Genomic DNA, 24,233 nt, shown 5'->3' with positions numbered 1-24,233 from the left:
CGGTCTGCTTTAAGTAACACGGCGATGCATCACCTCGAGCTTCGGCGCAACACTTGTCCCTCAAAAGAGGGTGGCTGACGGGGGGCTCCCAGAGGAGCAATATTATATTTTGACTGACAGACTTTCACCTGCGTGTGCTCGGCTTTAAAGTAAGAGTGCGGAGAAACCACTTGTAGGCTTGAGACATGCAGCACTGAGCCTGTGCTGTAACTTTTATCTTAACAAGTCGACTTTTATCTGTCTGCAGACGTATAGATAAAAGCCTTCACAGCCTTGAGGGGTAGCCTCTTCTCAACAACAGAGCTGTTCTTTCTTTTCTCAGTGGGTCTTAATATTGCATACAACACAATGGATAACTCCACAATGGAAGCATTATGAAACCGCATCATATGTTTTCAGAAGAATATATTTCAGGCCGGGGAAATTCAACTGCAGCGTCGTTGCAAGCTTATAGATCAGATAACATCTGCAGGATGAAATGAAACTCAGAGCTTATCGGGTGCATTATACTGTGTCTTATTATTTAATATTAGCAGCCCTCATCTGCACAAAGTTAAAAGGATGGCACATTAGAAAAAAGCCCGGCCGAGCTGCCTCCTCATAACACTGGGAGGAATTTAATGCGATCTTATGTTATCAAAAACAGTCATCAGAGAGAAAGGACGCACTGCTTTTATCAGTATTTTAGGCAAATATGTCCTGTTATGCAGACCAGACCTCCAAATCAGGTTTATGCACTTTAATATGAGCATCTACCGACAGTGTGTGCACAGGTGGCACAGGGACAAGGATGACAGGTACTGTGCACTGACTATATTTGCTTTCTAATCTCTAAATCAGAACTCACAGCTAATAAAAGGAGCATGACAAAAAGCATCGGTGACGAGCTTCAGAGGAGCAGCTAAACCTCTCTAACCTACCGAGGCAGGTCTTTTATGATGTGAAGAAAAACCACATCAAATGTTCATCTCACCAAGGACTTCCTCCTGTGACCACTGACACAGAGGAAATCTGCCAAGCTTACACCTACGCAGCTGAAGTTAGGAAAAGGGGGGTTCAAATTCAGGGTTGTTAAAAAAATAAAGATTTCCAAACAGTAAAATAATGCTGCTTACAAAGGAGAATCTGGCTCTGAGAACTGGCTTCCTACTCCACCTCCACCACTCACTGCTCGGGTCTAGACTGCATGTAAGCAATTAATAATACATCCGTATTAGTTTTTAAGGAGACCCTGGGCTGTTTTGTTGCACATTTTCTGGAGGTAAGTTGCACAATTACCTGCCAGGCCAGTCATGCACACCACAGCAGGGCTGGCAGGGACACAGAGCTGGGAGCTAACAAAGAAGCGTGCCACGGCTTCTGCGCTGCTCTGCTTTAGGGTTGTGTTTGTTTGGCAATGCCACAAAAACATCACTCTGTGTGACTAGCAGAGGCTATTTCAAACGCTACGCTGTTAGCTACCACAGCACACCGTCACACAGTATTTGACAGGGTCGTTACTAGCTGTCTCCCATTCAGATATATCCGCCTCGGTCCTGATCCAGAGCCTACCTGAGCAGGCTGGAGAGCGGATGAGAAGAGGCGCCGTGCCCGCCGCTGTTGCCGCTTCCACCGGTCCCATACGACCCGCTGCCGGTGCCAGCGGACTGTCGCTTCCCGGATAAAAGCTTCTCCACCGCGGCCAGGTTTCCCGTCCGCGCCGCTTCCAGAAGTTCCTGCTCCTTCCCCATCGCGGATCCTAGAAAAAAATCGAAGGAGGCGCGGGGAAGAGAAGAAAAAGGGGGGCTTGGTTGCGGGAGTGAAATTCCTTTGCGCTTCCCCCTTTTTTTTCCTCCCAACCTCAAGTTATTCCTCAGTACTGGCGGTGTGGCGGAAACAAAAGCTCCCTCCGCCGCTGGATCCGTCCGTCGCGGTCCACGGTGCCGCTGGCGCTCGGGGGGGAAAAGTTTCGCTCAGCAGCACGGTGCCACCATCGAGCAAACTTCCTCTGACCAGTCCCCTGAGCCTCGTCCGTCACTTCCTCGAAACTGCCCTTTCTTTCTGCATCTCCAATCCAAAACCCTTCACACACATACACATACACATACACACACACACACAACCCCTCGCACCCCCGCCCTAGCTGCTTGATAGCGAAGGTGGATGAGCGTAAGCAAGATGGCGCCTGGCCCTGTGTGTAAAAAGAGGCAGGCGTGAGACCCATCCAGTGCTTTAAATATCTGTTACTATCAGATATAGAGTCCACAGCAAATTCCTAACCTAACCCTTTAATTATTTACTGTTATTAGTCACTCGTCTACATATTATATGCTAGACTACAGATGAAGACATGTGAGAAACTTGAATTCGCTTCACTAGATTTATCTGATGGGAACTACCTGACACGGTCAACAATGATAGGACGCGTAGCTGGAAGTCTTATCAAATTTCTCCATGAGTGTCAACAAGACCATTTCATAACATTTGATCAGGTGACGCAGACAGTCCATGAGGGATAAAGGAAACAGTACGGATGGTCTTAACTGTGAATTAAGTGGTTGCTGTAGCGTTGTTTGGAACTTATGCTGTGAGAGTTAAGTCGGAGCACTGTAATCGAAACGTTGCTGCTAAAACTCATTGCCAAAAACAAACTAACAAAGAAACAAAAACAACACAGACAATAAAAATCTTGTTTCACACGAGCGTGTTAGTATTGCTGTGTTCATTGTTTGCTAGCAGTGTCTATAAAGTTCGTTCAAAACAGGAAACGGAAATCAGAGTGCTGTGCAACCAACAAGCCGAGAGAACTCTAAACTAGCTAGCATGTAAATGCTATCATTCCGCTTCCACTCTTTGGAATTACTTAACACAAATACATTATAACTACGATCATCGTAGCATTGTGTGTTAGCTGCCTTGTTGGCTAACCTAAATTACTGAACCAGCTACTTAATGCTAACCTAAGTTACTAAACGACCTACTTAACGTTAGCTTACCTCCATCCTTAGCTTGGCTATATTTCTGCTGTTTTGTTGACGCCTAGCTGCAGGTAAGGTAGGTGCATGTTGTTTTTTCATTCAATTTTTTATCCAGCTGTGTTTATTAACATGAAACCATATACCCTTTGTTGAGACTGCTTCTCATCTGAGTATCGCTGGTAGAAATGTTTGACGTGTAGCGCCAGTGCTTGTTTATGCCGGATAAAGAAGCCAAAATGCTAACTGTCTAGCGTTAAGCAAAAAGGTAACTAACTAAAAAAGACCCTGTTGGTATTACAGAATCCGAAGCCGGGGCTCAGTGATTATGGCCGACCCTGCACGGATCAAAACTGAGGCAATACCTGAGAGAGCAACGTCTGCTAACGAGGACCATCCCAACGTTAAATCAGCCGAAATCGAAGATGTACCAGTAACAGCAAAACCTACAGATGAAAGCAAAGAGTCATCCTCGCAAGATCAGCCCAAACAGGACCATAAATCTGTGAGTTCTGGAGATTTACTTCTCTAACATCGGACGAGGTGCCTTAAAATGATCACTTCACCAATTGGGGTGAAGCAAAGTAACATCAAGAAATATTAATTCAGTGTATGTATGCATAATAGATCAGAGACAAACAAGACTAATAATGATGATAGTTAAATCTCAAGAAAAAAACTAAACCTGGAATTTGACCAGAGTATTTAAGTAAAAATTTTCGTGGCAATATTGACGTGTTTGTGGATTTACAAAGGGCATCTCATTGTTTTTAGTGGCTCTGAATAAGTTTGTCTTCCACTGTGAAGGAAATACCAGCTGGGGAGGATGAGGAAGAAGGAACTTCTGGCCAACCTGCGTCCAAAAGACTGAAGGTGGAACCAGAGAAGAAGAAGGAGAAGCGCCACAAGGTCGATGAGGATGAAATTCAGAAGATGCAGTAAGACTGAGATTTCTAGCAAAGGATCATTCAAATCCTAAAAACACCTGTTGGAGTCTGATCCCAGTAAACCTCACCATCACCCCCTGTTCTTCTTGTGTCTGGCAGAGTTTTGGTGTCATCTTTTTCTGAGGAGCAGCTGAATCGCTATGAAATGTACCGACGCTCTGCCTTCCCCAAGGCTGCGATTAAGAGGGTAAGCATTTATTAACACTGACAGTGTTTTCAAGTCCCTTAAGCTTCTTCACTGCATTGATGTCTTTTTTTTTTTCTAGCTGATCCAGTCCATCACAGGATCATCAGTGTCCCAGAATGTGGTGATTGCCATGTCTGGTATTTCCAAGGTGTTTGCTGGGGAAATTGTTGAGGAAGGTGAGTGGCAGACTTACAAAACAGAACATTCAGACTGTATAAGATGAAATATATGGGGAAATCCTTATAATTTGCACGGTTCAAATGGTACTATCGTGTAGAGAAATAGTTTGTCTTTGTCCTTACAGCATTGGATGTTTGTGAGAAGTGGGGAGATACACCACCGCTTCAGCCCAAGCACATGAGGGAAGCGGTGAGGAGGCTGAAGAGCAGAGATCAGATTCCCAACTCCAAGTACAAACACATCCTCTTTCACTGAGGTGCTTTTGATTGTATGGGGACTATGCACAGATAGGAGGTGGTACCACAGCACGTGGAGAACTTGTCAAGAAGCCTCTGTCGCCATTTTGCAGCCAACAAGACTGATAATTGTCTACTAACGAAGCAGGCTCAAGGTCAGTGACTGCAGTGTCAAAGAATGGTCATTACTCTGCCATTCACCTCTGACTGTCTGTAAATGCTTGATGCAACATACAAATTACAGTCATGTCTTAAGATTGTAAATACAGTAAGTTTTATACTTATGAAACACTTTGTTCACATTTAGTTAATTCAAAGAGTCAGTGAACCTTTTTTTTTGTTGGGAATGTATGTGATACCTTTTAAGATAAAATGGTTTAAATAACAAAAAATGTACCCTTGTTTCCTTTTATAGTCATATAAAACACTTTACTTCATCAAACATTTGGGTCCTTTTTCAAATTATAAAAACTGAAACTGTCACATTACTCAAACCTTCTCATGGTTGACGTGACTTGAGAAGAGGTTGGTCAGGGTGTAATGATATGGAACCAGGAAAATAGTTTCAGACAAAATTTGACTTATTCCACTCATCTCAGAATCAACTGAGTGAGTCACATTACTGAAATAACTGGAGGTCAACTTTCTGTATTTTTTTAGACAACAAAACAATGGATGTGATAGGTGTCGACTGTTGGACAGAAACATGCATTTTTTCCAATTAAAACTTCACAGCACAACTGAAATGTGTTCAGCAATTAATCATTTATTCTTTCACTTTTAAAATATTTTCCACATACAAGCTTTGGTTCACAGAACCAATTCAATATTAGTCTCAGTGAAGTGATAAAGACGATACAAAATTCAACAGAACTCTACACAACTGACAAAAATACTGTCCACAGGGTCTCCAACACTTGCACCACTTAGGAAGATTTCACAAGGACTCCTCTGCAATCCTTTGAAGTGATTTACATTAAAACGAGTGCAATTTCGAGTGAATTTATCACACAAGTGCAAGTAATTCACAAGGCATAAACTATACGTCACTTCAGTACATGCATCTGCTTTCCAGTGGCAAACATTAAGCCAAGTCCGTCATAACGAGAGAACGTCATCTACGTTGAAGTGAGTCTTGCTTCACTTTCTGTGGTTGTGAGCAGATGGAACTCAGAGCACCAGTTTGTCAGCAGAGCAGGGATGCTACTTACCACTGAGGCCTGACTGAGGAGAGGACAACTGGATAAACTTTACAGCTACATGTTGCATCCAGCATGGGAAATTAAAATTTGTACCACTGTATATTTGTCTACTAAGGCCATGCAAAAACATAAACACTGAAAGCTGGGAAGAAGATCACAACTAGAAGTGATACTGAGGCTAAAGGGCAGTATCTCTGCTTTAATACACTGACAAGACTGAGGATGTGCTGAGTACACATGCAGGTGAGAAGAAAACGTTAAAGCCTGGTAGACAGGTAAATTATTTTTCTTTGATATTAGTCACCTTAAAAACTGAAGAATTCCACATCAAAAATGTGTAGTGTTACTGTTTTTTTGTCATGTTTTTGGTTACACCAAAGCTTTCTTTCTATTGCTTAAAATATGTGACATTCCTCTCTAAGAATGCAAATCTGTCATTCATAGCTTGCAAGGCAACCAAAGTTAAAAAAAAAATTAAGTAAAGATAATGTTTTGAATGGGGAGTGCTCTGGCAAGTCTGAGCCACCAGGGGTCTCCCAAGCACACAATGGGGCAACACTTATGTTGTAACTGCTGTGCAATGAAGGTGGACATACCTCCACAGGCTAAACCACTGATTTCACAACAGCACATTTGTACATAAAACGTAGCTCACCGGTCTTTTCATGAAAGCATTCATCAAATGAATTTGATCCTGTTAAACAGTCTCTTTGATGAACAAATCCATGACTGTTCGAATCCATGCATATATGATTTATGCATAGAAAGAGGAAAGCAAAACATTTAAATGGGAGCTGGCTTGATAGATAAAATCTGCAACAGATGAAGATTAAACCTACTGAAAACGATCAGTTTTTGTAGTGAATTTGATCGTTTATATGACACACTGTGTGCATACAACATCAATAGCATAACAGCAGCACAGCTTCTTAAAATGTCATTTTCTTTGATTGATATGGCTTCAGTACACTGTAAAGAAACTGGTCTAACGAAAATACATGTTGGAAAATCTAAATAAATATAGACAAGTTAAACAACACCCTGAATGAGCTTTAAGTTCATGATGTCTGAACACAACACTACCGTATACATGATGAAAGTGCATAACACTAGCAGTCTGAGTTGTTTCCTGGCAAGCTACAAAGCAAGTTTTAAGGAGATCAAGTATCATAACTCTGGTAGCTGGTATAATCCCAATCTTCTTTAAACCAGAGAGTTAGAGTGAAAAGACTAACCCAGTTACAATACTGAAGCTACTGTGCAACCTGCTCTCCACGAGCGAGGGAGAGATGGAAAGGCGTGCCGTCTACAGTGGACATGGTTTCACAGTACAAACGAGGCATGATCAACATTTCACAACACAAAAAATAACACTGGGGAATGATGTAACCCGCTTTTTGAGAACGGTGAGAACTTGATAAGAGTGTGTAACCATTCCCCCCTGGTGATAAATCAACCATGGCGGAAACTGAGATTCATCCATCTCTTCATGAGAGCAGCGTTGTTCTGCTTTCTTAAAAAAAAAAAAAAAGAAGAAGGAAAAAAAGTGCATTTTTTTTCATACCTTTCACGACACATTTCCAACAAGTAACATCTGACAATATTTATAATACCTTTATATGAAAGGAACACACCTAAGCAAGTAATCTACATTACTAAGTCTGTTTAGCTTTATGACGATGCTACGTGGAAATTAGCACGGTTCACAAAGCATGCTTGACAGTAAGCTGTGTTTTGTTGGGGGAGCGCCTGATGGACGAGCAGCTGTCTGGCAGTGTCAGTGCCTGTCAAGAGGAGGTTTTGGCATGTGTTTGGCTTAACAGCTCTGTAACACAAATAATTAAGTGGAGAGAATTAAAGCTTGATGATATTCACCCTAGCATGCTGTGTGACAACCACTGAAACCACACAATGAGTTTACTGTCCACACTAACTGAGAAGTAACCAGAAGTAATTTGTGTTTAGTACAGCAGTGAGGAATATCTAGACTGCCAAGTAAAAATTAGTACCATTAACGTACCTATAAGTTAGTTCACTAGGCTCCCCTTTCAGTAATTGTTATAGGGGCTCTTTTGTAATATCATGAACAGTATGATTTTCAAACATGTCCAATGTCCAGACATGCTTTGAATGAGTCTTGCTGGTTCCTGACATCCAGCCTGATGCATCCCATTACCGTTCCTCAGCAGGAGCAGCGATACAGTCGGTTCAGAGGGAAAGACAGAGAGGCTCAGAGAGTAAATGTGGAGTCATACTTTCTGACTTCCAGAAGGAGGCGTTCTCTGTCCCTGAGGGCCTGGTCGAGAGCAGCCTGGGCATCGGAGAGCTGCGACTCCAGGGTTTGTCTCTGTAACGGCAGGATTAGTGGATTGGTCAGCTCCAGCTATGGCTAGGTGCTACACGCCAAGTGGGCGGATATCAGATTCTGATGGACAGCAACAGGTGTAATTACAACACCATTAGACAATCTTGTGGACTTAAACACGTCTCTGCACTGTCCATCTTAGACCTGACCAGTAAGAGGACACCAGTATTACAGCTGTATTTAAGAGGCAGAGCAGATTTAAACATGAGGAGAACCCGTGAATCTGACCTGTCCAATAAAAAGATAAACAAAAAGCCCTGTGAGAGTATGATGCAGAGCTACACACGGCCTCATGGTTGGTACAGTGTTGAACAAAGGGATCCTTTTGTTTGTAGCTGTGACTGTGATACAGACAAAGCTACCACTGAATTCATGTTCTCTGTGTTTTGGGGGATTTTTTGGAATCTGTTACTATGTGTGACTGTAAATTTTGGGGGGAATTTGGGTGCTGAAATAATCTGCAGAACAATGACCCTTCCTCATGTCTTAGTATACCTCTATATGATGTGAGTGTATAAGCACATTTCTGAGTGTGTAGAAACAAAATGGTCATTGATGCTAAGTCACTTTTTATTTAAAAAATAAAATCCTATCTGATAAAGTCACATCATGGCTACGTTCCTGGCTGCACACACACTCAGTTGAAGCATATGCAGAATAAGGTACTGCTTGGTCTGCCTACCTCACTCTGCTGTCGAACAGGGCAGGAACTGTTTGGGTTGTCCGGACCGCTGGCAGGAACACCTGCTGAGGCTTTAGGGTCTGTACCTTCAGCTGCAATCAGAAAGCAAATGGTGACGATCACTTTCTGTTCAGCTTTCTGTGAAGCAACAGATGTTGTCTGCTGGTGTGTTTGTGGTTTTACGGTTCATGATCCTGCTGATACTGCGTATCCACAATACTAACAAGCACGACATTTGTCTTCAGGTTGAAAAAGAACATTTTCTTGCTCACCTTTGAGCCTCATGATGCCATCTTCACTTCGCTCGAGGAGCAGCTGATCTACAATGAATGAGGCTGGGACAGGTTGAGGGGCTGTAGGGTAGATTTTAGGGCTGTCATCCTAAAAGAAACAAAAGACATCCTGACAGTTAATCAATATCTGAACTAGGGCTGCTCAATTAGGGAAAAGTCATAATCATGATTATTTTGATCAATATTCAGATCACCATTATTAAACATGATTACTGAGGAATTTCCTTGAACTTTAAATATAATTCAACAAAAAACAAATACAAAAATAAATGCCTTATAACCTATCATAAATGTCAAGACGTAGTTCGTATATGATGTACGTATATTATATCGTTTTTTTATATATATAAAATGTGAGGATTGCTGAAATGTGACTCTCTCATCCTTTTTGGCCGGTCCAAGCAGCAGCTGGCTTGACCGGGGTTTCACAAACGACGACTCACTGAGCTAAACATGCCATGACCTGGCTGAGGGCGAGTTTTAGCTTTCAGGGAGCTGTAAAGGAAAGGGGTGTGCTGGATTTATAACGCAAGACAAAACGAGAGTGACACTGCAAACACAACGTGGCACAATAACCGTTTTATCTCAATTATCTTCTAAAATCAATTTTCTACCAACATCTTATAATCAGAAAACTCCAAATTATCCAGACTGCATCAACAGCCCACCTTCATGGTGATGGTGATGTTGCTCATGTGTAACTTCATTGGCTGACCATCGACGCTGAATTCGTCTTCGAGAAAAGGACCGATGTTGGCCACTGTGGAGGCTAACAGCTCCACCTTGCAGTCTTGCACTCTCATATCCAGGAAGCCCAAAGACTCAGCCAGAGCAGAGTGTCTGGCAGCAGATGGACCCATTTCTGCTCGCATGCACACTGCTGGAGAGCTCCTGCTACCCTGTTTCTGGACTGACCCCCCCGGAGCTGCAGGAACGACATCATAGCATTGATTAGCAGCAGTCTAAAATTATTTTGAAGAGTTTGTTGATAGGAAACAATCTGCATGACAACAACAATACAGGTTACCTTGTATGAGGCCGGCCAGCAGGTCCGATACCCTGACGTTGCCCATCTGCACAGGGCTCAGATTCTGGGCTTCTAAAGCCACAACTTGGTCTTCTCCCTTTACTTCCATAGTACAGGCGGTTCCACTCAGGATCAGCAACAACACTGAAGACTGCAACAACAGCACATCACAATAAAGTCATAAATAAAGTCATTTAAACCACTGTAAATTCAGATTCATTGTTATCATTATCGAGGACAAGATTGTAATTATCTATACTTTGTTGAGGACAATAACTCCCTTGACAAATTCAATCTATGCATGAAATCTGTTATATGAGTATAGTAATCCACCATATCCTGATTGACGTCCTCCGTGCTTTGGGACAGAGAGCTGCTGAGCTCAGCTGATGAACCTCCCTCTGTCCCTGGAGCTGGGCTGCCTCGACTATCTGCAGGAGTGTTGTTGGGACGCATGGACTCCATACCTGACTCTGGAAACATGATATAAACTTATTGTAGATGCCACCTGAGTAATTCAGAGAAATTGCTTGGTCGTATTTCAAGCACCTGAGTCCACGAGAACAACAAAATTGTCGCTGAAATCACTATCCACAGAGAGGTTTTCATCGGGCAGGCTGCCATCCAAGATAGCACTATCAAAGGAATGCTGAGAAGGCGACTGCTTCATGGATTGGAGGCGTAAGCTGGCAGCCAGAGAGGGGGAGGACTCTTCTGAACGCTGGATCAGTTCCCTATGAGAACACACACACATATTTGTTAAGAGACAGCCAATAAAAGCATGCGGTGCACAGTATGGGTTCCAGACACACAAATGCTATTCTGTAGCCAGCAGCCCAGCAGGAGAGCACCAGCACTTACTTTGCCTGTGGACTGAACAATTTGCTCATCCCTGAGCCACGACTCAGCATGCTAAAGGCGTCTTTTGTAATTGAAAATGCCCCCTTGGTCAGGTCCAGCGAGGCACTAATGGCATCTTTGGTCACATCCTTGGTGACATTAATGGCGCTTGACAGCTCTCCCTCCAGGCTGAAGGTGGACGGTTCACGGGAGAGGGCGGGGGAGTGTCCAGGTGAGAGTGGAGGTGAGAGAACAGGGGTGTCCTCCTGTGTTGTCAAATCATCCAACCCCTCTTCCACAGCCTCACACGCTTCCTCCACCACACCATCTTGCTCATCCTGATCAAACACAGTGTTGATAGAGGAGATGCCGTTTTCTAGCCCACTGTCCTCCAGGACTGCGGAGTGATGAGTGGGGGACATGTCAGAGTCTGTTATGCTCTGGCTGTCTGTCTCTGGGGTATGGGGGACCTCTTCCTCGGGTTCCGAGCAGGCCGGTGGTAACAGGAGACCCAATTCTGCAGAGTCCACCAGAAGGGCGAGACACACTGTCGTAGGTTTTGTCTTTTGGCCGTGAGCTTGCTTGACATCTCGTAGATCCCGGCCCAACTCTGCTCCCAGCTGAGCCATGGCATCCTTCATCCTCAGCAGGGCGACATACTGGTAGTGGTTGAGCCACATCTTCACTGGGGTGACGGTGTGGGCTAAGAAGTGGACAGAGGCAAACGAAGCCTCTTCCTGCTCTGAAGAAGGCTGGTGAGCTCTGCTGGGACTGGAGAGGGAAGGTGGTGAGCCATTTTTTAAGGCAGAGGGCTGACACATCCACACAGACACGGCGAAGGGCTCAACAAAAGGCTGGGTTCTGCCTTTGGGGAATCGCCGAGCTCCATCAAAACCTAGGGTCACACGGGACATGCTGAGAGACCAGACATCCTGGGATCGTAGCTGTTTTCTGTCCAGAGGTTGGGGCTCCATCTCCTGAGAGTGCTGGAGGAAGGTGGATGGGATGGGCTGGAAGGCACTGTGGTCTCTGGGGTAGGGCCAGGGAGGTGTGGGCTGGAAGAAAGAGCAGCTGGTGAACTTGTCATAGGTGCTGTTGAGGTCAGCTCTGGAGCCATGAGGGCAGTGGCGGGTGTTGCTGAGAACCATCTGGGGCACAGTAACAGAGAGGGACTGTGGACGCTCCGGGTGGTCCAATATGGAAGAATCCAAGGGGATTATCAGCTACAGAGAGGAACAAAAACAGTCACGTAAACCAGCAATTTACAGACGTTTGTATAAAATGGAGCAGGCTCCAATAAGACAAAATCGAGCTACACAAACATTTTAAATCTAAAAAAAGAAACCATGAATATGTAAAAACATTGGTGTATCCACCTTGAGCTGAGCTGCATCCATACGGATGTCTACATGCTCTTCTGCCTTGCTGCTGTCCTGCAAATGGTAGAAAGCTTTGACCTGGTCCAGTGTGTGCAGCAGACCTCTGGAGAAAAGATTGATCCACAGCACGCTGGCTGGGTCTACACAGAGCTGGAGGCTATTCAGCTGGGCATACAGGTTAGAGGTGGGCACTGGAAGAAGGAAACAAGGCAAGAGATGCTGATACAGGATATTCACATGTGATCATTTGTAACTATGGCATTAAGGACACAATCGATCTGAATATTAACAGGCATTTAAGAAGGTAAAGTCCAGGTGAAACTGGTAATACACATACACAATCAATCAATAATAATAATAATAATCAAGGTTGCTGGTGAAACTAAGTAAATAAGACACACTTTGCTCATTCAAATCTAAACAAATCTGAGAAGATACAAAAAAAAAAAAAAATGCTAAAATACAGTTTAATAATACCTGATAAACTGGGATTGTCAGGAAAGTAGTATTCAGTAAACTGCAGATGGACTGCTGGTATGTTGTCGGGCAGACGCAGAGTTTTACGGTTGCAGGATAATAAAGACTGGGTCTTCTTGTTTTGACGGCCTCTTGTAGACACCTGAATGTTTGAGGTGCGGAGGATAGAACAGTGGTGGACATATAAAAGTTGGGGCGTTGTGTAAAACATAAATAAAAACAGAATACAATCATTTACAAATGAGTTTTAAGAAGTGTTCCTGTGCGTGTTGCTGCATCAAATTCAGAATAAGCATATGTTTAATGAAACATTAAATGTATTGTCTTTGTACTGTTTTCAATTAACTATGTGTCAAAAAGGATTAGAAAATGATCACATCCTGTTTTATTTATGTTTTACAGTGTCCCAGCTTCTCTGGAATGGGCTTGCTTAATTCAAGACACAATAACAAAAAAAAAGGAACTCAATTACTCAACAAAAGTACAAGTATGTGACGCATAACAGAAGTAAACCACCTGAATCTAAACAGTACTGACATCCTGCGATAAACTGAAGGTGGAGACACAGACATGCACAGAATTTCCCCTGGGTGTCTCTTGCTCTATCAAATGGGGAACTACAAGTGTCGTCAACTCAAAATAACCCAGGAACTGTTCTTTCATGTGGGAAAGTGTGAACTGTCCAAAGTGAAAATGAAGAAGCAGCCGGAGAGGTAAACTAGAAGTGGTGGGGGGTTTCTCAGCTTCAGATGAAAGGCACTGCAGCAGCTAAGTCAAGTGACATACATGGGATTGTTCTATTCTTACTCAAGCATTTTACTGACACCTAAGGAATCAGTTTGCCTAAAACCTCAGGAAATATTACAAGGCTGTGGTTATTAGACAAGAAAACACAGCATCTTCTATTGTTCTAGTTCCCCAGAGGGGCAATTTGATGCCAGACACATACTCATACCAATATAACAAATCCATCTGCTCAAACATATGAGATGGCTGCTCTGGAAGAAACTTCTGTTCCCTGTGTTAGGCCTGTCAGGCAGATGCCTGCAGCGCTGCTAACCTAACAGGCCTTTTTCCAGTCTGAGCTGACCGCAAGTGATGAACACACTGCAGGACACGACACTCGTGTCAGCTCATTAGCTAACCGAGGAATGGTGGTTTCAGAGAATCTCTAGAATTCATGTGGTCAGTAATTTAACATGCTGAAACATGCCCTTTCTTCTCACATCTTTTCACCAACTAATCATCCATGCTTTATATACACACACACACACACACACACACACACACACACACACACACACACACACAATCCAAAGCCTGTACTTCTCATCCACATGGTAAAAACTATAAGTAGTTATCTCATGAATGCAGTTCATTTTAGCCAGTGGTAACGACAGAGAATAAAGTTTAATGTCACTTGTTTCAGAGACAGGGATAAAGGAGTTGTTGATATTGTCCCTGCTGTATCATTTAATTGTTTACTACTGCAAACTCCCCTGTCTCTACGGTATTAATACCATCTGTGACTAACTACACTCATTACAAATGTGAAAGAAGTCTGTGTTGCTTTGTCACTGCTAAACTCTTCTAACTGCAAAGTGAAATCACGTCTTGTCAGAGGTTCTGCCCGACCGCTACCACTGAGGAACAGAAGTCCCTTTATTGAAGTGAGGCTTCTGTTAGAGCAGGTAAATCAAATCAATGATGATTAGAGCTTGCCTGGTGAATGTCCACGTCATCCATTCTGACCACCACACAGCTGGATCGCAGCCTCTTCAGCGATGACCCAGAGGGAGCTTTACCAGTGTTCCTGCTGGACGCCTGCTCTGTGTCAGAGGGGCTCAGCTTGGGACTAGACTGTCCATCTAAAGTGTGCACATGGGAGAGGAAACAATTTGGTGCGTAGAAATGACTCACAGAAGAGAAAGTGTGCTTCCTGGTTAGATCATGACGCTGGTGTTCAGAGATATTTTTACAGATCAGAATTTGTGTCTTCTCATAAAAGCATTACTGTTACTGTTTTATTGTTCCTACTGTGAAGTATACTTCTGGAAAGAAGGCATACAAGTATTCCTGTTATGTTTAATGATGCAGATTTTATTGTTTCCCTGTTGTGATGATAGCTGAGTCTGAACAACCCCAATTCAAAAAAGGAGGGACGCTGTGTAAAATGAAAATAAGAGAATGCAATCAAAGGCAAGCAAACTTTACCAAAAACAAAGAGTTCCTGAGCCCAAGTAATGATATCCTTTATAAAATCATGTGTTCACAAAGTTTGAAATTGGGATTGTATCTGTTTAATGATATCTGTGTTAAGCTGTCACAAAAGAAATCATATAACAACAAGATAGCCCTTTCCATCAATTCTGCACTCATACCTTGAACAGTCTTTGTGGGGGTGTCCTTGGTTGGCTGGGGCACCTCAGTATGTGGCCCAGGAAACCCAGAAGCCTCTGCTCTCCTCTGGTACTCCTGCAGCAGCTTCCCAGCCCACTGGGCCTGAGCCTCCATGGCTCCACTGTGGCGCTCCCAGTGTCGGCATCCATCAGCTGTATTACAGCAGCAGCAAAAAGGCAGTGACGATTCATGAATCATTCTAGGCTTAAAACGTATTTCCTGTGAAGAAAACCTTCTGCAGACTCTAAAAAACTGTGCATACAATAAATGTACAATATGACTGGTATTTAGTTTGCTATCCAGCTCTTGTCAGTATGCACAGCTAGACTGCTTACATTTGTTTGGCTTGATAACTTTGTTTAGCTGTACGTATCTGTAAATGCACTGTGTGCAAGTTTATTGATTGCGACTGAGAGCTGGAGTCAGGTTCCTTGCATGCGTCAACAAACTTGGCCACTTTTCAGACCTGCTATTCAAGCACCCACTATGTGTGGTTCTATATCCTTACTGTGTATACTGTTGTACTGTGTTGATATACACATCCTTCTTCTGTTAATATACCCTGCATAGACTGAAATCTTTAAAGGACTGGTGTGTAGGATTTAGTGAATTGTAGCGATGAGGTTGCAGACTGCAACCAACTGAACACTCCTCAACCTTCCCCACTAAAAACACAAAAAACCACTAAAAGTGCAAAGATTCGAAAGCCGTTCTGTAGAGCCGGTGTTCGTTCAGGCTACTGTAGAAACATGATGCTGCAACACGTCGGACTAACTGTGTAGATATAAATAGCTCATTTTAAATATCAACAACTGATATTTTCAGGTGGTTATGCACTTATGAAAACACAAATATGAATATTATATTCAATTTTTCCCATTGGATCCCCTTAAATCCTACACACTGGGCCTTTAATCAAAAAGAATAGCAAAACAAAACGTTTTTTTGTTTGATGACCATAATCAGTTGCAGAGGCACTGCTGCTCTACATTCTACACTTGAGGAATTCCACAAAGTATAATGGCACTGGGCACTCTCTCCCAGGCCATTAGTCTGCTTGAATAGTGATCCTCTGACAGCTAGTCCTGAATGAATGCTGTGGATACAGTGGGAGCAAGACAGAGCCTCTGGGTAAAGTGCAGTAAGAGAAGGGACCAGGCATCACACTCACCAGGTCTGTGGACAGGATAGTAGTCAAAACCCAGCTTCCTGAATGTCAGCTGCATGGCACCTTGCAAGCCCGGTGGGGGCGGCTCATCTATGCAATATCACATGATATTGTTGAAGAACAGCTGGACTTTAATCATCCTTCAAATGCTTAACAATTCACTGCATGTTAGAGGTGCATAAATATAAATAAATAGATTTTTTTCTAACTGACCTTCATCCACTGAAGAACTGTCGTTGCATATATGTAAATCCAGGCGGGATATGAAGGTGTGGTAAGAGGACTCCTTGACATCATAGAGATCAAAGTACTGACTCATGTTGCTCGGGGTGCCGGTGGGAGCAGGTGGGGGCTCTGTCCAAAGGGTGTGGAGGCCAGGCGATGGAGGAGCAGTCTAAAACAGAGAGGAGGTAAAAACATCTAAATCACCAAGAGGATTTGACAATAAAATAAAATCATCTGTAACGTACAGAAAATGCATCCAGAAACAGTCTTTTACCAACTAATTTTGATTAAAACTCTTGAATCTCTGTGTTGTCCTGAGAGGATACTGCATGTCGACTGATCTGTGAATACACTGAGCATGTTTTATTTATACTAACAGACCAGCTGAAAGAGCTGATGGTTCACTTTCACACAGTGTCTTATTTATTTCTGCAGACGATAAATTCATTTTCAAAAGAAATCTTTAAAAACTTCATACTTTAATTTTTAAGTGATATAATAAATTTCAGTGAAAAAAGCACAAAAACCAATTGTTCAACCTTGAACTTGAAGCATAAAATGGAGGCAATAGTTAACCAAAGTGAATCTGGACTCCAGAGGGTTGAAGGTAGAAACAGATACATAAACCAAGCCTAGCCGGAGTCATCACGATGTCTTCTGTGAATTCTGCTCATATTTTTTAAGGTCAGCAATGTCCTTAATTTTCATTTTAACATATGAAGACTGTGGCTAAAGTCCTTTAAAATATAATATTATTCTTGAGCAGGAAAGAGGCAGGACCTGTAGGGATTCAGCAGTCCTGCTCTTCCTCTGCTGGGCAGACTTCTCCATGGCCTCGCTGAGAGATTTGGCATAATGGATGATGGCCTTGAGCTGAGAGTCCGTCAGAACCCACAACAGGTCGTCCAGAATGAAAAGCAGCTTGGATGCCAGCACATTACAGTCCTTTATCTAGAAAGAACAATAAAGAATTAAACCACTGTGACTGATAATTTGCAATTTAGATGAGGTCACTTTTGTGATTTCTAACCAATTCCATGACAGAAAAGTAAATGAGGGGTAGAAACACAGCCGTACTCTGCGTTTTAGAGCAATGCGAATGCGACCCTGGTTGGTGATGAGGCGTAACGGGGTGCTGCCGAGGTCCTGATCGTCACTCTCAATGGCGTCTGCCTCAATTCGAAGACTCTGCCAGTTAATTTCTTTGAATGTCAGCACCTGATTGAAACAATAAACACATCAAAGCATCCAGCTATGACAAAACAAAATGAGACAAAAAGCACAAAACGTTCTGGCATCAGTGTGGCAAAGACCAGAGAAAAAGAAAGACACATTTCCTTTTAAGTGAATTACAAAACCTCTCTTTGAAAGATTGCTTGTCTCAATATGGTCTCTGCAGCTAATAAAAACGATAACAGTCAACATGATTTAAGTATTTGCTGAAGGCCTACTGAGCACACACTCTCTGTGGTAGAACATTGGATTGAGCTGGGCATTGCGTACAACTTCCTGACAGGGCAGTGTCAGAGGATAAAAGTGCACTGTACCTCTCCTCTCTTTGGGTCGGTGACGCGGGTGTAGCGGAGGTCACTGCGCTGCCATTTAGGGTTGAGGCTGTTGCCTTGTAGCTGCCAGAGCTCGAAGGAGGCGTGGAAGGCACGAGCCTGAACCTTGATGGTGATGGAGTTGATCCTAACAGACATGCCCTCCACCACTTTCTCTGCGAAGCCGTACTCGCTGTAAACACACAATGTCAGCATGAGTGAGGGCAATGTTCATCATATACACGACATGTAGTATTCAGAATCAGATATAGGCGTATATATTAGGGGTGGGCGATAGGACAAATATATCAGCATCAGCTACTGGCTGAATCCATTTGCGGTTGCATGTTGCACACAGACCTGCACGAATGTATCAGCAATTGCCAGTTTTTGAGCTGATTGTGGCCGGCTGGACAACATCGCCCATCCCTATCAGACATGTCAGCTGAACACATGATGCGTGCAGGCTTACCTCTGGCCTGCTGTAATAGCTATGGGAGAGGGGCCATTAGGTGGACGAGGCTCCTCACACGTCCTCATTTCTACCTCTACCTTATCCAAGAACTGCACAAAAGAGGAAACAGTAACACTCAGCATACAATTGAGCAAAGGCAAATAGAAAAGTAACCTAACATTTACTAACGATAACAGGGCAGAGAGAGCACAACCTATGGAGCAGTATAACAAAACAGGATGCTGTTAAAGTCAAATGTAGGCTACATTTGAATTTAAACATGAAGGGAGAAATTTAGTGATGCAGAAATGTGCAAGAACTTTGGGGAAGGACAGCATTTCTTACCAGGCAAATGGGGCTCGTTTTCAACTTTGTCCATTGGATCTAAAAAGACAGCGAGGTCCACAGAGACACAGAGTCACAAACACTTGCCACAGCATTCTGCACTGTTTATTATTCACTGGGTACAAGGGCACAGTGAACATCAAGGTCCTGCAACGTGACACAAGCGCTACAACAACTACTGTCAAGCTGTAATATTTGGAGTCACGTCGCTGTGTCTGCTCAATGTATCAAATTTCAACTATCAAGTTATTATTACCCTTCACCTGATGAACTACAACAAGAAGAAATGAAGAATAAAGATTGAATTCATGACAAGGACCATTGTTGCTGAAATGAAAAGTGTTAGCAATGATTAGAAAAAGACTAAAAATCACAACAAAAGATTACCTAAAGCCAGTCTATCAACATGAGTTTTCACATGTAAATCAAAGGATGACAACAGTTTTACTGCCATGGTCTCATCAATTAAGGGGCACAAAGGCCCGAGGAACACATGTCCTCATCTACTCATCTGAGGATCACAGATGACGCACACGGGCTAGTATGGACTAAAGGGATCAGTGATATACGGTGAGAATTTAAAAACTTAAAAATGAATTCTTAACCTCACATCTGTCTAGTGAAGGAATGTGATGACTGGGGAGATGTTTCTTGGTAGGAGCATGGCTACATCGCTGTTTCAACACACTTCTCCAAGAAGAGAAGTAAAAACATGTTTTTTCAGGGCTTTTGTGATGCATGACAACATTTTGAGATAATGGACCACAGTGGTGAGTAATTCCTGCATTTACATGTGCAGGACCTCTGACAGGGATTTCTGTTGTAACAGTACAGCAGCAAACAGCCAGCTCTTTGTGATTACTGTTGCTTGCAGCAGAGGAGGAGTTGTGTATCATTTGCATAGCAATTAAAAGTGATTTTGTGTCTGTAGATGGCCTAACAATAACAAACAGAAAGACAACTAGCACTGAACCCTGGGGGCCCAAACAAATGATGCTACATTCTCACATTCTCTCAACACTACAACTTGTAGCTTGAAGACGAGCACTTTAAAGCAATTCTTGAGATTGCTGACACTGGTGGAGTTTCAAATGTAGGTCAAGATTAACAACAACACTAAGAGTCTACAGGCAGACCAGCTGCTTTGTTAAGCTGCACTTGAGCACAGAGGTGCTTTGAGCTACATGTTAACATCAGCATTCTAAAATGCACACAATGGCAATGTTTGCATGTTGATGTTTATCAGGTACAATGTTTATCATGTTCACCAAGCATTAGCATTCGCTAATTACGACTTAACACAAAACAGAGCTGAGGCTGGTGGGAATGTTATTAGATTTTCGAGTATTTAGCCATAAACTAAAGTATTAGACAAAGTCAGATGTTGACTTGCTGTTGAAACTGGAGGAAAAGCCAAGGGATCACCAAAGCCAATAGGATTCATCCTCTGGGGACCAAAAATGACTGTATAAAATTTCCTGACACCTGAAACTACTATGTCAGAAAAAAATCCTACTTTAAAGTTACTTTTTAATGAAACTCAAGAAGAAATTGAAGTTTGAGAGGTGTACATATTTATATATGCATGGTGCGCAGAATTTATTTCAATAACATCTTTTTTAGAAACATGTAGTACAACTGGGATTATCTGGGAACACAAACCAAACATCCTGACAGTTCAATGCACAACAGCCAGTATATCTCAGGATCACTCTGGCCTCTGGCTCTTTATGTCCCTCTGAATCATGGCTTGTCTCTCTATCAACAACCAGTGCTGGTCTGAAGGCTCAGCAGTGCCTCCAGCAGCGCTTATCTCTGTGGTACTGACTCTGCTCATATCCTCTACACCGCTATGTGCATAACGAGGAAGCTCTTTGATATTAATAAACAGAAAACCTTTGTTTTGCTTGATAATGCAGCTTTTGTGTCTCCGCTTTGTGCTTCTTGTCAGACCAGCTACACAACCAGGTTTGACTAGTCAGTAACATACCCTGATGGCGGCTTTGTTGCAGTAGACCCGAGTGACAGCCAGCCAGGTAGGTAAGTCAAGCATGTTCTGCAGAACCTCTTCATCAAGCTCGAGGTTGGACAGCTGCCCCTCCCCCTTCAGCGTACTTAGATTGATTTTGTCCGGGGAGAGATTCTTGGTGAACCTAAGCAAAGGAACCAGATAAAAAGTTAAAATGTTTCAGGGTGAATACTTGCAGCCTAAATCTGGAGGACATTCATATAACTTTTATCAGGGAGACACCTGACATCAGTATACGTCACTGATGATCAGCAAGACAGAAATAGCCAAAATTCAAGTATGCAGCTTGACCAAGATGCTTTTGAAGTAAGTGAATGAGTCATCCTGGCAAACTGTAGCAGCCTCCTTACTATGTTCACACAGCTGTACTTAACCTCTCCAAAGGTGCAAATGGAGCGAGCTCCAGCAGCCACGAATAGGCCACAAACCCACAGAGTGAATATGGCAGCGATCAGAGTAAATCAGTTTGATAAGTATTTGAGCTTCACAGACACCATATGACTGAACACTGCTCTGACAAATCCCTGTAACATTTCAGACATCAACCATGGATAAGTGACTAAATGTCAAGCGACAGTGCGACAGAGTGAGTGTGGCTCACAGTTTGGTTAATGATTTTAATTAAACTAACGAGATGACATGTAAATGTGGTCCAGTTTGTCAAAATATTTAACATTGTGAGGCCTGACACCAAGCTGCCTGAACCTGATTAGCCTGATAAGCCAGTCAAAGCTTAAGCTTACCTTTTGACATTGAGTAACAAAATAACCGCTCAGCACTTGCTTTCCTAAAACTATCATTACATATTAACTCCCACACCCTTCAGGGACTCTCAGTGAGTCAAGCTGGAGAGATAGAGCTTGTTCACATGCCTGAAAATACAGAACAGCTATGACTCGATAGTACAACATTGTGCATTTTGATACAGTCTCCTTTTGGATTGGCAGAATATAATAAAGAGATTTGGTAGTATTCCTAATTAAGATTTCGACTAGAGCAAAGACTACTGCATACATAGTGGTGCTATTATTTATAAAGCCAGAAATAACTAGCTAATTGCTAAGATTAGTACGGTTTAAAGAGAACAGAAATTCCGGAGCTTATCAAAGGCAAGAAAGAAGTCATTGTATACACTTTTCCAAAAGCACAACTGTTTGGTTTTACAATTAAGCAACGCCAAGGCCAAAAAGATCAACACAAAAGTAATGTCCTTGAAGTGGTCCATTTAAATCCAACAATCCTTCAGTGGTTAAAGAAGTCAGCTGTGTGCAAGTCTTAGTTTCAATGTGTATGCTAACAGCAAAACATAAAGTGACTTTGAACTTAAACATAAAAATACAATCAGCAGTTCAATCATTTAATCATCCTGCCCGTCTTAAAATGACCATACTGTTATGTGAATACTGCTACACTGAGTTACATATGTACAAGGGCATATTTTAAAAAGGCACAAAATGACAGAATAAACTCAAAATGGCTTAAAGGGATTATTTCTGACAGCAGGATGCAAGATACCTGAAGAGATACTTGAACCATGAAGCCCATTTCCTATATAAGAACAAGCCATGCTCAACAGCATTAACATGCCTGCATGTCTACCGACCACGTCTGCGTCCCCTGAGTCCCCTACTTGGTGCAAATAAGCGTCTCAACTTATTCTTCAGTCTTGGGTTCAACTTTAGCCGTAGCCCCATCCAGCTGGGGGAAGACAGACCTTTGAAACACATATCAACTTTGCTCTCCCACCCAGATTTATTTCTTAACAAGTGCCAGCAGTGGCAAACTGACAGCTAAAGAAAATACACAAAATCTGACACAATAAAACCTGAAAAGAGGAGACGAAATAGCAGGCTCTACGCCTCCTGAGCAGACACATCCCATGGAGAGGATATAGGACCAAGTACAGAGAAACAGCTGCAGCCAGCTCTGGAGTGGATGCTGAATGTGACTGGACTACAGTATTTGCTGATGCTCCGCCAGGTGCTAGATGGAATAAATATTGCCATAAAGAGACTGCATTCAGACTGACATTATAGGAACATTTCTACTTATTCTGTCAGCAAACCTCAGCTGACAACATCCAATCATTCATGTGCAGCAGGCCAAACACCTTGACACATACCTGAAAAAGCTCGATCTTCCTGAGAGTTGGGGTTAAAGAAAGAAAAGCGTTTGGGGCCCTGATAGATTTGTGTGCATCATAACTGTTTACAGAACATTAAGATTTACGATGCTTCCTCCATAACTCTCTTCTAATGATTTTTCTTTATTTGTCCTTGAGGAGATGGCACTGTTTTGATGTCTACTGAGCATAAAATCAAGGAGGAAAGATTCCTGAGAGACAACCTGAGATAGAAAAATAGATAGTTGTACACAGATATATAGATAGACAGGTATTGGTAGAGCTCTTTCAACAGTAGTGGAAGGTATTAGGCCAACTGAATCACATATATCAGCTTACAAGGCAAGTATTAAGGCAGTCTGCGGCATGTAACAGTATTAAAAACGCGTAAAATTTGTAAAAGTAATGTGGTTGAAGTTATTAATTTGGGACAGGCTGAACTGGTTTGATGCGTTCACTGTCCCGGTCAAGCCTCCTAACGTTATTCTCATGCGGCTGTTCCAACATGTAGCGTTATGCTAACAGACCGTAACCGCCGTGGAAATCAATGCAACTTAGCTACACGTAGGAGTCAAATGCTAGCGAACTGACGTTTGCTCTGTCGTAGACCGTAACGTTGAAACCATCATCCAGCTGGGCTAACCGGCTAACAAAAAGCCAAAGATGCCACTTACCTTGACAAATGTTTCAGAATTTGCTTTTTAATAATTCCGGCCATTTCAGCTCGCGTTAGCCTCGAAGGCTACCAGCGGTTTTCCCTCCAAAAAACTAAGCTTATACTAGCTTGCAGGTATGTCTATATTGAACACAACCCTAGCTGTGTGCATCTTTTTAGCCGTTGCTGGCACAGCACAGCCTAGCAGCTACCTCGCTAAACACCGGGCAGCCGCTGACCCCCTTTCACACTAGCACACAAACACACACTGACACAGACACACACGCTGCTCTACTGAAAAACACACAGCTCCAACGACACAACGGCGCCATCTGCTGGATGTTCAGAGCAGAGCAGGAGGGCGGCAGTGCGGAGAATCCTACCAATCATAACGATGACACCTCAACTCTGTGCTGGTAGTCTCATGTAGTCTGAGTGTACTATAAATTGATATACTCTATGTAGTATTATGTCTCTTTTAATGTTTAAGGACAATATGTCTTTATTACATCGTTATTTTGT

General features: G+C 42.8%; 3 protein-coding genes across 7 annotated transcripts in view; 1 reads left to right on the top strand and 2 right to left on the bottom strand.

The window, feature by feature from the left end:
* The window catches only part of anks1aa (ankyrin repeat and sterile alpha motif domain containing 1Aa), a 64,684-nt gene extending 62,649 nt beyond the window's left edge, over positions 1 to 2,035 (bottom strand). For all 4 annotated transcript variants that reach the window (XM_076740857.1, XM_076740859.1, XM_076740860.1 and 1 more), the window contains exon 1: positions 1,552 to 2,035. In XM_076740857.1, the coding sequence (XP_076596972.1) occupies positions 1,552 to 1,730 (179 nt within the window). In that variant the 5' untranslated portion in view covers positions 1,731 to 2,035. The remainder of the gene's footprint in view (positions 1 to 1,551) is intronic.
* A 713-nt stretch (positions 2,036 to 2,748) lies between these two features.
* On the top strand, positions 2,749 to 6,170 carry taf11 (TAF11 RNA polymerase II, TATA box binding protein (TBP)-associated factor). Of its 2 annotated transcripts, none has more exons than XM_076740863.1 (6): positions 2,749 to 3,033; positions 3,258 to 3,459; positions 3,762 to 3,892; positions 4,001 to 4,088; positions 4,168 to 4,264; positions 4,393 to 6,170. In XM_076740863.1, exons 2-6 carry the CDS (start codon positions 3,283 to 3,285, stop codon positions 4,521 to 4,523), a joined length of 624 nt encoding a protein of 207 aa, XP_076596978.1. In that variant the 5' UTR covers positions 2,749 to 3,033; positions 3,258 to 3,282; the 3' UTR covers positions 4,524 to 6,170. The 2 variants fall into 2 exon arrangements, with proteins under 2 accessions (XP_076596978.1, XP_076596980.1); XM_076740865.1 differs by having other exon boundaries at positions 2,750 to 3,028; positions 4,393 to 5,242.
* bltp3a (bridge-like lipid transfer protein family member 3A) lies at positions 5,251 to 23,981 on the bottom strand. Its single transcript, XM_076740862.1, has 21 exons — positions 23,731 to 23,981; positions 20,896 to 21,058; positions 18,906 to 18,944; positions 18,579 to 18,670; positions 18,110 to 18,299; positions 17,640 to 17,780; positions 17,343 to 17,513; positions 16,551 to 16,731; positions 16,341 to 16,427; positions 15,151 to 15,321; positions 14,492 to 14,637; positions 12,770 to 12,911; positions 12,290 to 12,483; positions 10,935 to 12,136; positions 10,623 to 10,807; positions 10,407 to 10,546; positions 10,074 to 10,224; positions 9,715 to 9,971; positions 9,026 to 9,134; positions 8,754 to 8,845; positions 5,251 to 8,053 (listed from the first exon to the last, which is right to left on the bottom strand). Exons 1-21 carry the CDS (start codon positions 23,772 to 23,774, stop codon positions 7,937 to 7,939), a joined length of 4,014 nt encoding a protein of 1,337 aa, XP_076596977.1. The 5' UTR covers positions 23,775 to 23,981; the 3' UTR covers positions 5,251 to 7,936.
* Between the last annotated feature and the right edge of the window lie 252 nt (positions 23,982 to 24,233).

The sequence above is a fragment of the Chaetodon auriga genome, chromosome 10 (genome assembly GCF_051107435.1).
Source record: "Chaetodon auriga isolate fChaAug3 chromosome 10, fChaAug3.hap1, whole genome shotgun sequence".
In the NCBI taxonomy this organism is placed as follows: Eukaryota; Metazoa; Chordata; class Actinopteri; order Chaetodontiformes; family Chaetodontidae; genus Chaetodon; species Chaetodon auriga.
This window is presented reverse-complemented; position numbering and strand designations above follow the sequence as displayed.

Excerpts from the sequence above, each read along its gene's own strand:
- taf11 (XM_076740863.1), top strand. The coding sequence starts at position 3,283 with ATGGCCGACCCTGCACGGATCAAAACTGAGGCAATACCTGAGAGAGCA. Across the intron at positions 4,089-4,167 it reads CCAAGGCTGCGATTAAGAGG|CTGATCCAGTCCATCACAGG; the intron begins GTAAGCATTTAT and ends TTTTTTTTCTAG. Across the intron at positions 4,265-4,392 it reads TGGGGAAATTGTTGAGGAAG|CATTGGATGTTTGTGAGAAG; the intron begins GTGAGTGGCAGA and ends TTGTCCTTACAG.
- bltp3a (XM_076740862.1), bottom strand. The coding sequence starts at position 23,774 with ATGGCCGGAATTATTAAAAAGCAAATTCTGAAACATTTGTCAAG. Across the intron at positions 18,300-18,578 it reads GCTATTACAGCAGGCCAGAG|CGAGTACGGCTTCGCAGAGA; the intron begins GTAAGCCTGCAC and ends GTGTGTTTACAG. Across the intron at positions 16,732-17,342 it reads GGACTGCTGAATCCCTACAG|ACTGCTCCTCCATCGCCTGG; the intron begins GTCCTGCCTCTT and ends TCTCTGTTTTAG.